The sequence below is a fragment of the Oenanthe melanoleuca genome, chromosome 7 (genome assembly GCF_029582105.1).
Source record: "Oenanthe melanoleuca isolate GR-GAL-2019-014 chromosome 7, OMel1.0, whole genome shotgun sequence".
NCBI classification, from domain to species: domain Eukaryota; kingdom Metazoa; phylum Chordata; class Aves; order Passeriformes; family Muscicapidae; genus Oenanthe; species Oenanthe melanoleuca.
Genome location: NC_079341.1, coordinates 12,324,316 through 12,337,521, shown reverse-complemented (window position 1 = coordinate 12,337,521; position 13,206 = coordinate 12,324,316). Strand labels below are relative to the sequence as shown.

General features: G+C 42.6%; 1 protein-coding gene across 3 annotated transcripts in view; it reads right to left on the bottom strand.

Annotated features, from left to right (window-relative positions):
* Positions 1-12,957, bottom strand: part of INO80D (INO80 complex subunit D) — a 45,696-nt gene extending 32,739 nt beyond the window's left edge. The window contains exons 1-4 of one of the 3 annotated variants that reach the window (XM_056496223.1): positions 12,568-12,957; positions 11,228-11,297; positions 3,737-3,832; positions 3,393-3,639 (exon numbers count right to left, since the gene is read on the bottom strand). In XM_056496223.1, coding sequence (XP_056352198.1) covers positions 3,393-3,610 — 218 coding nt within the window. In that variant the 5' untranslated portion in view covers positions 3,611-3,639; positions 3,737-3,832; positions 11,228-11,297; positions 12,568-12,957. Of the gene's footprint in view, positions 1-3,392; positions 3,640-3,736; positions 3,833-11,227; positions 11,459-12,377; positions 12,508-12,567 lie in introns of those variants that run through there. The other 2 variants (XM_056496224.1, XM_056496225.1) reach the window with 2 other exon arrangements.
* Positions 12,958-13,206: the final 249 nt, after the last annotated feature.

Here is a 13,206-nt window from a genome sequence, read left to right as displayed (position 1 = left end):
ACTGTATCACTGAGAGCCAAGTGGCTCCTCTGGACACAAACCCATGGATGCCAGGCTACAACATTTGGATTCCAGTACACACTGACTTGGCTTTGTGCTTTACGTTCTGTCAACTCCCTGTCCTCCAGTATAACCAAGGCTGTTACACCTTGGACTAACAGGAGCAAGAAACCAGGAAGAGCAGTTCAGTCTTCTCTGGGTAGAGAAAACTGCACACCAGCAGTTTTGGCTAGGCAGAGTTCTCAGTAGCACCACTTCAGCCTTGACCTTGTCAGGCTCTTGCTAGCCCTGTGCACAGCCAGGGGGACATGCACCCACATTTCCCCACCCTGCACATTCCAGGATGGCTCTTTAGTTGGCCCCAGCCTAAACTGGCTCTGACTCCACGCGGGGCTGCAGAGTCTGCATTAGTAGTTCAAGCTCCATGGAAGTCAGATTACTGGGAAGACAGGAACTGAACCTGCAAGTAGTACAGTGCTTTTCACAAAGCTTTGAGCACAAAATCCATTACGGTTAAGCTGGCCCTACAAAAGCCAATTCTGACAAGCCTGTCTTAGAGGCTCAGTTTGTCACTTCTGTAACCTGCGAGTATCACAATACGTATCTAACACAGGTTCTTTCCCCTTCCTATCCAGTGCCAAAGGCACTTATTTTGTGCAGGTAAAGTCAAATGAAGTCCACACATAAGGTGGGTTGATATCCATTAAAATTATCATAACATGAAGCACACAAAATGTGATGGACTCTGAAGACTTCAGCTGGACAGCTTCTCACATCTACTGGGAAGGCAAGAATTCAGACAGTGAGGTTTTCCATCTACAAACACATTCTGCTTCTTAGTACACCCCAGCTTGGTATCAATGTCCATCACTTACTTAAAAGAAGATCCAAATAAACTGGGGAAGAGCTTGTATATTAACAAAATATTTAAACATTCTCTAAAGTGAGGAGAATTAGAGACAAAATTGTGTTTAACCCATCTAAATTGTAGTAAACCTATATTTAGAAATCAAGTTGCATTTCATTATCTTTGTGTGAATCTGGTAAAGAAAGAAGTAGGAGATGTATTCAGAGAAAACAGATATAAAACCCATGTGTGTATCATCACACATATATATATTCTTTAAAAAAACAAGATAGTGAATAGAAAAATGAGACATCAAATAAGGCAATGAAGTCTACTATTAGTAGATTTAGTTTGTAGAATGTTAGTGGTTAATAAGAAATCAAATAATATGCATCATGTTAACTATCTTTGTGGTTGGTAGCATCTCATTTGTCTGGGGTCAAGTGATAATTCTTCTTAATTATCTGTGGACACACTATGAAGCTTTTGGCAAATAACACATGCAGCTTCTTGAAATACTTTTTTTAAACCATCTCTAAAAGTATAAAAGAGGATAACTGTCAGAGCATCATACAGCCTGCTTCTGATCATGTACAGTTATGTGTCTAAAACTGTGACAAAATGACCATCTGACAATAATTCTGTACACAGAAAATGAAAAGCTATGAGTGAAGAACTCAGATATTGCAAACATCCTTATATTGAATGAAGTGTGAAAAAGTCTTCTAAGAAACAGATACAGGTTTGCCTGCCAAAAAAAAAAAGAAGTTTAACAGCCACAGTCTTATCACTAGCATTCATTAAATGTTATTGTTAAAATTAAACTCCGCCCCGAGAAACAGTCTTTTAAAATATTCTTTCAAAATATCACATCCTCTCATTTGAAATTAAAAGTTTATTTTCTTTCAGACACCTGCTGTCCTCTTCAAATACTGTAATGTGACACTCGACATGCAATTGAATTATTCTAATATAACATACACCAGATGTCATGACCATGCTTCACTTTAGCTTGAGAAAAATCAAAAAGAACAAAGTGTGATCTCAATTCAAGGTGTAAAGAAAAATCACAAATTCCATGGGAACACGAGATGTAAAAAAGTGTCATTACTATTACTTCTATTGTTTTTCAGTATGACCTCTGGTAAACAGGAACTCTCTCAGTCAGCTCTTGCATCTGAAATTACAGCATACCATTTGTGCTAACAATTTCTATGATCATTTCTGTGAGCTTATTTCCAAAGAGCCTCAATTGTACAGTAGCAAAGAAACACTCACTGACTGTCAAATTACAGCTTGAAGTTATTCATCTTGTGCCATTTGAGCATTTGCCCTACAGCTTTTGACAAACATTCATGTTTTTTTCTCACTTCATCAGTCTCCTCAGCTGAAATGGCAGGTGAAGTGTAAGTTAATTTAGAGCACAGTCCAACTGTTGTTTCAGACAAGAGAAGGAGCTGTGAGCTGAGAAGGAAGTTATATGTAGGGCACAGTGGGAACACTGCTAATAATGCAAAAGGTTAGTGAATGACAGCTAATAATGTGAAAGGTCAGTGAATAGTGGCTTGTGTTTTTTGGCATATTTTGTTCATATTTTAGGTTTTAAAAAGCATTTCTAAGAGAATAAGCCTCAGATAGTTAACACATTAATTAAACACTGTGTTACTGGCAAAACCTGCAATGATGGCTCTGAAAAACAGTCATATAGAAGACATATATAGAAGACAGACAAGATTAGACAAATTCTGCTATTTCAGCCCGAGTAGCACCAATAAGACTGGTGTTCAGAAAGTCTTGAAGAGCAAGGAAGAATGCCCTTGTGGTTACAATATGGGCTGCAATTCAGGAAATTTGCTTTTAATTCCCAGCTCTCAACAACTTAGAGGACTATATTTTGCAAGGAATTTAATACCTGGGCACTCTGGGCATCTTCATTTGGGTAGGGAAGGGGAGAGAAATACGGGAAGCAAAAAGAAAAAGGGAGTATACGGCACTTTCCCAGCCGGCTTATCTGTTATCAGGTAATATTTATTTTATTCCAGGAAAACAACACTACAGATCAGTACCAAATCATCAACACAGAATTGTAACTCTGGATTTGTCTCTATGTGTCACTGTTCCCTGTGTCCAGAAGATAAGCATTTTCAACTACTTGTCCTGAAAGAGCAGATGGAAGTGTGCTTTTGGCACTGCTGGCTAAACAAGCAGGCCTTTCTAAGAGTATTGTACTGTGACTGACAAAGCAAATGAGTTAGAACAGCTGATATTGTGTAGCAGATTTGATCCACAGTTAATAGTGAACTTGAGAAAAGCAGTGAACTCTTCCCCTAAACTTCCTTGGTATTAAGTTACTGCCCTCTCACTGAGTGCTTGACTCCCACAAAAAATAAAATAAAGTTTACTGGTCTTCCAACAAAATCCTCAAAGGAACATCCTGGAATACAATTCACTCAGGCCAGTTCCTCCCTCATCCTGAAACCAGGCAGCAACTGAAATACAACATCCCAGCCACTTCCCACTTTGCAGAGAGGAAACCCCAACTCACCTACGGTCCTCAGACTTGGGGATGGGGTTGGTGCAGCGTTGGCTGTTGTACTTGGCCACATATTCACATTGCTTGAAGGGGGCAGTCTTGTCCTCCAGAACGTGTCTGATACAGAAGGCGTAGCCGTTAAGTCGCCTCTGCTTGCACAGTTTGGGGCTGTATGAGCACAAGGGCTTATTGTCAACCTCAGAGAAGTGTATGTGTTTGCCTTCATACATCACGTGACTCTATTCCTTGTGAACATCAGCTGAAAGAAGCAAAATATTGAGACAAATCACATAAGGGGAAAAAAAATTGGATTCAGTTCTAGGTTTTTGGCCAGAAAGAAGGATCCAAAACAATACCTGATTTTAAATCTTCTGTACCATGTCAGTGTTAAGAGAGAGCCCCAAGGACACCACTATCCTGGAATGATGATGAACCAAGATGAAGCAGATTGTCTAAGGAAAATATCAAAAGAGTCAATGTCAGTCAGAATAAAACAGATATTACTACAGTAAGTCAATGGGCACATGTAGTCACCAAGCTGTGGTTCAGCTAGCATCCAATAAAACAATAGCACAATAGTTTTCCATCAGTAGTCACAGATCTTTGGAAAACATGAAAAACATAAAAGAAATTAGCAGGGGAAAGAAAATTCTGCCACCACACTTAAATCTCTTAAACAGAACTTCACTCATCTACCAGAAAGTGATTAGAAGCTACAAGTTGAAAAAGGTTAAGTGTCAGATTAGATCATTTGCTTTCATAAACCAAAGGTGGTTTTTCCCCCTAAGTAGGTTCCTACAGTGCAAATCCATGCAGCCATAAGGTACTTTTTAAATTCCCAACATTATGAAGGTCTTTGGCAATCATTTTTTAAAAAACATAAACAAAATCCCCAAACCATGCCAAAGTAGTTTTAAAAAACCCTAACAATACCTACATTCTGCAGCTACTGTGATACATTAAGTTTAACCTACAGAAGGTAGCCTTTATTCAGAAAAGTCATCCTGAAGCACTGGAATGAACTCTTTGGAACACTGTGCATTCATTCAGTACCCAATTCAGTTTCATATGTTATACACCAAGGAAAGGAATATTCATAGAGGTGATTTTCAGGAAATATGTAATAAATTAGAGGCATGTGATGAATGTACATATTACCACCTAAACGAAATTACTTGTTCCCAAGGCCCAAAATGGCAAGAGCAGAATTGCTAGGAGGAAGCCTATATAGACTTGCAGGAAAGATGTACTTTTCTCTTGTAAAGGTACAAGCCTCCACTTTCTGTTGTAAAATGAGTACCATGAGAAAATGACAGAGCACTATGGCACTGGGGGATCTAGAAAAACAATTTTAAGTCACTAGGGCAAAACAAAATACCCTGTCCCACAAAGTAAACAGCATAAATCTGGCCTTCATTAGCATATATCTAGCTGTAGAAGCAGAAACACAGAAGAGTACTAAAATATTTAAAAACACACTTAAAATTCTTGGAACAGCTGTATATGCACACATACAGCATACAGAGCGTATTAATGGAGACAGGTGCTACAGACTGTAACTACAGTCTTGCAAGCAACCTGAACATTCATTTGAAGATAATGGTAACTTTGTGTTTCCTCTTGATACACATTTTCCTTTTCCATGTACACAGGGAAGCAGCCACTCCCAGAGGCCGGGGCCTCACACCTTGCTTAAACGAGAGAGCCACAACATAAGCAAAGGACACCTAGTTCCAGCTCCAATCGCTTTTCCCAATTCTTCTCACGGCATGGAAGCACATACACTACATATATATACATATAAATATATACATATAAATATATACATATATATATGTATATACACAAAATCAACCCATGACTGGAGTATGACTTTCCACAAAACATCAGTCTTAAGAACAAGAAAGTTCATTGTTGACTGTGCTCTTCAAAAAGACAGAATGGGAACAGGGAACAATCTCTTCTTTAGCATGTTAAGGACCAAATATTCCTTTCAGTCACCTTGGCTCAGGCAGATACTGACATACTCTTCAGCATTATTCAGCAACAACATGAAGAAAAACATAAATCCCATGGGAACACAACCCATACAGGAATTGTGGTCAGTGTTTGTATCCCATATGTTTGAGAGATGGACTCTTCTATTACTATGGCAGCAAAAGTAATTAAATGAGTCTTTACTTGCATCTCACACACACAAAGCTGACAGAAGGCCTTTGCTGGAAAGTCTGCTTCCCTCAGTTTATCAAAGCTTGTATTAGGTAGCATACTGGACTGGACATAAAACTTGAAAGACCAAGTGTATCTTGCTGCTGGGGTGACCCACATGTTGCTCTCTATTTTCTTCTGGTCTATTTGTCACCTTCTTTTAAACTACTACTATCATGCTTTGCAGAGTTTCTGATGAATCACTAAGTTTCTCCTCTTTTGTACAACCCAGCTGTATTTCTCTTCTGAAGGTTAGCAAGCAACAGACCAAAGAATAAGAGTTCCTCAGGATGGTTCCAAAGTAAATAGTGAGAAATGCATACCTTGTGTGCCTCCGTTAAGCTTCTGTAAAGAAACTGCTCCACAGTTCCCAGCCACTATAATCCTATATTTATTCTTGTGGCCACAGTCTTATTTTTGGATTTAACTCATAATTAAGTCTTATTTCTGCATTTAACTTGACTGTGTCAAGGTAGGCATAGTATTTCATTTCTCACTTGCCTGAGAGATACAGGGCACAAGGACAATGCCATATGACAATGCCACATTCACACAAAAATACTGACAATAATCCCCAGGGAAACCAATGAGCATGAACGTGAGGGTTTGGGTACATATACACTAAGAGAAGCTCAGGCAAATTATAACCAAGTTAAAAATCCTGATAGTAATCAATTAGTGCAACCACAGTGCAAGGAACAAGAAAGCCAATAAACATAGTAGCCAACTAATGTTATATTAAAAAAAAAAAAAAAAAAAAACAACACAGCAATTTTCTCAAACTTGCAATTATATCTTTATTGATAGATTCTTAGAGTCCCCAAAAGACATGTCACTATGTGGTACAGTGCTAGGATCAGAGACTGAAGCTGGACTTCATCTAAAAAGAGCTTAATTTTTTTTTACTTCCATGGCATATCATATGAGAAAGTGTGTGTGTATAAATATATATATATAAAAATAATGAAGACACTTAAATCTCTTCATTCTGATTTCATCTGATGCAATGTTTTATTTTAACAATTTACAGTTCTTAACAGAGCTTTTTGCTGCTACGTAAAAAGTAGCACAAGTATGGAATAGGCACATGTCACTTAACTGAGCAGAACTGAAACTACACTTAGCTAAATAGTGGGTGGGGGAGAAATTATTTTTGTCCCACAGGATTCAGTAAGAGATGACGGAAACATGGACTTCCCCTGGAAAAAGCAAATGCTTAAGCAGCTGTACTTCACTATAAAAATATCACAATACAAAACTTTGTGGAAGCTGGTTTTGGTTTTGCATTTATACTCTACATTGAAGATGTAGGAAGGTTCAACAGAAAAAAAAATTATGCCTACATGTGCTCAAGCTAACTTTAGCCACAATCTGTGAATGAGAAACCAGAAGCTGCTTCTTGAGGAACCTAGATTTTCCTTAAACAACTGATTCTAAATAGATTTTGAGCTAGTCAGAAACTACAGGGCAAAGAACAGAAGAGAATCCAAAAATGCATGCCCTTCCCAAATGATGTAATACATGACTGAGGTTTAAAAAATAATGGTCGGGAATAAGGTAAATACAGAGCAGTCATACCAAATCACACAGTATTGCAGCTAGGGGTACCTGATGAAGTTAGTAAGAGATTGACTCAAAACATTCCAAGGAAGTATTTCTTCATTTTCACTACTCACAGGTAGTGAACTGCTGGAGCTTGCTGTCACATGAGACTGTGGAAGCAGACAGTACAATCAGGTTCAAAAAGGCAATAGAGAAGACAATGGGGCATAAGTGATGCACCCGCTAGCATGACCAATTTAACAAATATGGATGGTGGAGGAGTAAGAGAAGAAAGCACAAAAAAAGTGTCAAGGCTTTCATGCCCTTCCTAAGCAGCATCACTTACTCTTACTGCCCAAGACAGAACATCAGCTTGGATCCAAGCTAATCTGACCCAGAAGGGTATTTTTCACATTCTTATGAGATTATCACTAAAATTTGTAACTTCGTAACACATTCACTTCTCCCCTTGTCCCACTTTTTATTCTTGAGCAGCTGACTGGAAGAAAATCTCCTCCCTCTGGCTAAAGTCCTATCTGGGCATGTGAAGAAGAGTAACAAACTTAGCACCCCAGCAAGGCTTTATAGCAAGGACAGGCAGGACACAGAGCAAAGTCACACTCTGAAACATCAACCCTTAAGAGCAGAGCTATTTGTCCTGCTGAGTGCAGCCACTGGTAGTCTACAAGACAACTGAAGGTGGTTTGCACAGTAACTGCAAAAAGAGAAATTAAAGATTTCAATACACAGGTACACAGCTGTCCAACTGCCAATACCTACTATCACCCTCTGGAAGAAGCCAGCTCCCAACTGCTTTTAGTACTGGCTTTTCAGTACAGGCATAACCAGCTCCCTTGCAGTGCACATCAGCTCCCAAGACAACACAGTTGCAGCTCTGCACTCCATATACTCTCTTCCAAAATAGTTTAAAAGTCCTTCAGACAGGCTGGAAAACAGTGCAGCAGCAAACTTTGGAAGATGATCTTTACTACAACCATACCCAAGTACCAGCATTATGTCATGCAGAAATCTGGTACCTGACATTGTGAGTAGTCTACAGGGAAGTTAATGGCTTACTCACTAACAGAAAGCCCAAAGCGCTGGAGCCTCAAAACTCAGATGGGTAATTTTGCACAAATGCTGTGCTGAAAATATTAGAGTATTTTAAATCATGTGGGTTGATACATTCTTAAACATATGCTCAGAAGTTGACATTCAATGTACGTAAGACCCTTTTAGGCAATGGAATCCCCAAATGCATTGCAAATTGCAAGGCAATTATATGCTGGTGGTTAAAAGATGTATAATTAAGAGGACTGAGCTCAGAGCTTCACACACTGCATCCAAACAAAATCCACAACTGCAGAGGTCTTTACTGTGTTGTTTGCATTTGCTAATACCAGCCTAAATTTCATGTTAAATTACTCGGTCTGTTCATGACATCTCACACACAAGGTACAATCATCTCCGTACGTTCCCAAAACCATCAGCTTGGGGCCAGAAGTAGAACATGGATCTACAAGAATCTCAGCTTCTCCACAAGCACAAGTAACATAAACAGTAGTTTTGTCATTTCCTCTTGACCAAGAAAGAACAAGAACCTGCCACTGTCAGACCCATTTCCTGAAACAGAGCAAATATGCAGAGTGCAAGATGTTTGGAAGATGAACAGAAGCCATAAAACTAATGACAAAAAGACATGCACTTGAAGTTATTTCATAGCAGAACTTTTCAATCAGTATTAGTAAAAAGTATACTTCTAAGTATAAATCTAAAACATCCTTTTTTTTTTCTATTTTATAGCAACTAATACCTCTCTTAGAAATGTTTTGTTCTATCAAGAGAAGCTGTACCACATCTAATTGTGATCAACACCAACACCACAAAGTTGTAACCTCTGTCCCTATGTTGTGATCTAACCATAAGTTTGGCTTAGTTCTAGACTTTCAACAGCTCAATTCTCTACTACACTCAGCTACCAAACTAATTGTTGAAACAATAGTCTTTTTGTCAGTAAAAGCACTCAAACTGAGACAGAGAACACTGGGAAGCAACCAAAGTCAACTCCAAGAGTTTCTGTACAGAACACTTCTATTAACTAGAGTACAGCCCTTACTCAGCCTCTGAAGTGCAGGAACTGCAACACACATGCAAGTACCTGACAGATCAAGGCATTCAACATGTGAAGATCTTACAAGTTATTTTTAGTTAGCACCTGGAATTGTATTTTGGACTACTTTTTTACATATGCCAAGATCTGACTAAAAAGAAAAGAAGCAATATTGCCCTCATTCTGCCTTTTTAGAAAGCTTATTACTTCAGCTCTGGCAAAAGGCAGTTCACATTGCATAAGGACGTCCAATATATTAACAGAAAAGCAGCAGAATGTTTTAGGCAACACTGGTAAAACAGATTATGTTTCAGAATATAACACAATAAATACTGAATTAAACTTAAGCGCGATTCCTAATAATAGCAACAGCTAGAGAACTTGCAGACTTGTTAACTAGTTACAATCAAGAGCAGAAAACAGCTATGAAGACAAAAAACAGAAGCCTTTGCTCACAAACTGAACAGGTTCTTTTTGTTTTCCTACACCGAATGAACTTAAGCAGGAATTTTCATTTTAGTTGATTCACTGATCTGTAGCTCATAGCACCTTAGAGAAAACCTGACAAAGATTGCCAAAACCTTAAAAAACAACAAACACTTAAGACTGTGGACTTTAGAAACTTCAGAGGATTTCCAAAGAAAAAAAGAACTTACGTAGGAAAATTTTTAAGTACAGCCAAGAGAACATTCCTATAGATTTCAAAAAAGTAATTTCCTAAACATGGCTATTCTTGACCTAAGGTTCAAGATGGGCTCTGTATCTTGAAAGTCTTTTGAGCAAGGATTACTCTATTTGAGAAGAAGGTCTCAGGCCCCAGTCCTGCTATCACATCCTCACAGGGAGGTTGTCATGCACACTTATTTCAATGTAGTTATAAACAGGCCTGGGTTTTCCCAGGATGAGCAGGGCTGCAAAGAGGTAGCCTTCAAATACAGCAACAAATGAATCCTTTAGGACATTGCAACATGGCAGAAATGCACTTTAAAAATATTATCTCAAAATATCAAAAGCAAGACTCTGAGATAAAGTAGAGGTTAAACATACCACAACACACCTTGCATCTGTACTTGGAGGGAAAAAAAAAAAAAAGTCCAAGTCTTTTATTTATTCAAATAACAGATAACCTGCCCTTCCATATGAGGTTAAACAAAATACCTTTGTCATATTTTTAGTCTCAATACTACAAAGAAAAATAAGCTTATTTTCTCACAATACAGTATCATTCTTGCTTCAGTAGGAATACTCAATATATAAACCAATAAAGCTTCTCACAGAGGAGCCTTTCAGCAGCTATAAGCTATTGGAGTTTCAGTGTGGTCTTACAATAAAATTTGTACCTCTTGATGATTTACCATACCACGAGAACATGGCATAGGCAGTTCTGTAGGACCAGGCCCTCCACACAAATTCGTTCACTCATCACAAAATACTGAACATCAAAATAACCCCCAGTATGTAAATTTTGCGTTGCTTTCTGTAAATAATTTAGATTTACAAATAACGAAACTTGTGTGATCTCTGTATATATTACAAACAATTCATGCAAAAGGCTGAATGTTGTGACAGCTTCATACAAAACACAAGTGCTCCAGCTCAACCATCAGCAGTGGTACCTGGTGGGCATGGCCTGAGCATGAAGCACTGTCAGTAGAGGTGAGCCCATAGGCGAGGGCACCAGCCTATGGGGGAATAGTGCATTGTCCTAATTTTGTCAATTTTATTTTTAAGTCTCCCAATCCTCAAAAACTAAAAGGCCTTAAAATAAACCTGCGTTGCATGTTGTTCAGTAACAAAGTTAGAACTAACTCTGTGTATTTAAATCAGATGGCATAATATAAGGCTTTAAGGTGAGCATCACTGTAACTTCCAAAATTCATTTGAGGTTACTTGTACAAAGCCGTTATCACTTTGACCTAAGAGACACATTAAGGAATATTTGACCAAAATGCGCCACCTCCCACATTAGAAACCGGAGCTATTTCACCTGTGCGGGGTGAAGCGCCTTGGTGGGTCTTCCAGTGCACTCACTTCACAACTACCAGACGTTCTTTTCCCTGGAAAAAAGGATCCTTTCATTGGCAGTCCTGGGGGCAGCAGCAGCTCACACAGACCCCCCAGCCCACAGGGACATCTGGGAGCCCACTGGGACACGAGAGGGGCCAGACACAGCCCTTGCCGTGAGGGGCTACCGAGTTGATGCCCGGCCCCGGCTGAGGTGCCAGGGGCTGTGGCTCCCGTCCCGCTAACGGGTCCCGGCACAGTGGGGCGGCCGCGGGACCCCAGCCCGGCCCGGCAGGGCTCAGGCAGCCGCCGGCCCGGCGTGTGCCGGGGAGCGAAGGTGCAGCCCGGGCAGACCCTGCCCCTGTTCCCTGCTCCGGGGGCCGGCCCGGGGCCCCACGTGCCGGCAGCTTAGGGGGCGGGGGGGGGACACTCCGAGGGCTTCCCCGCACCCCCAAAACCACCCCCCGCTCCCTCCCAAAAAGTTGTGCGGCGAATGCACCCGCCACCGGCCCGGCCGAAGGGGGTCACCGACGGGGGGAAAGGGGGTACGGGACGGGCGGGGGGAAACCTGCGGCCGCATTCCGAGGTGCCCCCGCCCCGCCGGCACCGTCCCCGCGGCCGCGGGCGCGGGGTGGGCGGCGGCGGCGGTGGGGGGGAAAGCACCCCAAAATCGCCGCGAAACTTTCCAGGCCGCGGCCGGCGCAGCCCCGCGGGACCGGCACCGCCTCCGCCGCGGCGGCCCCGCACCGGGCTGGGGGAGGGTGTGCCCCCCACCCCGCCACCGCTCATTAAAAGTCATTTCGGCGAATTAATGCCGCCCCCGTCTCCCCGTCCCGCGGCCCCCTCGCTCCGCGCGGGGGGCGGGGGGGCTTGGGGGGGGGGGAAGAGCGGCCCCGGCCGCGGCGCCCCCACCGCCTCCCCCCAGCCGCCCGGCCCCGGCGGCGGCGGGGCTCGGCCCGCTCTGGGCCCGGGGCCCGGCGCGGGGCACCCGGCGGGGCGGGGAGCGGAGCGGCCGGGCCGCGCCGCGCCGAGGCCTAGCGCCCCCCCGTCCCCGTTCTCCCCCGCCGCCCTTCACCTCCCAGGCAGAGGCGCCGCGCCCCGACCCTCCCGCTGGGCCCCGGCGGCCGTCTCACCCCCCTCCGGCGCTGCTCCCGGCGCCCGAAAGCTTCCAAAACCCCCCTGGCTCCCCGCACCCCCTACCGCGGCCTACGCCACTCCGGCCGATCCCCGGCCTCGCGTAGCCCGCCTCCCCGCCCGCCCTGCACCCTCCGCACCGCCTGCCGCGCTACGCGAGCCCGGGGATGCAGGCCGGGCCTGGCTTACCTTTCCAGCTGCTTTTTTTTCCCTCCTCTCTCTCCTCTCCCCCCTTTCCCTCTGTTGGGCTGACAGATCAGAGTTTCCTCCCCAGCAGAGGGACTGGGAATGTGCTCGGGCTCTGTGCTGAGGAGCTGCTGCCCCCCTGTCTCTGAGAAGATCCTGCTTTTTGTGGGGAGGAAGCTTTGGGGGCTCTTTATTATTTTAAAACTACAAAGTGCTCAGAGGGTAGGTGATTATTAAGGGGAATCCCTGAATATATTCTCCAGCAAAGAAGGCAGGGCTGCTGGGGCTGCTCAAGAAGAGAGCCAGCAGCCTCCTATAGCACCACTACAGGCACCGAGAGGACATAACATCAGAGAGCGGCTCCTCTGCCCTCCAAAACAACAACTTTCCTACCATCTTGGAGGTAGTAGAGAGGGAGAGAGGGAGGGGGAAAAAAGTACAGAAGGTTTTTATAAAGTGTCAATTTGGAAGAGGCAGCCAAATGGCCAAAACAAAATATTTTATCATTTGTGTGACTTTTTATTTTAAATAAAAATAAACTACAAAGGCTCGGGGCTGAAGAAATATTTTTTTTTAATAACCTGTAAAGATCAGCTCTCTGGAAAAAAAAATTAAAGGAGGTACGGTAAATAATATATTTTT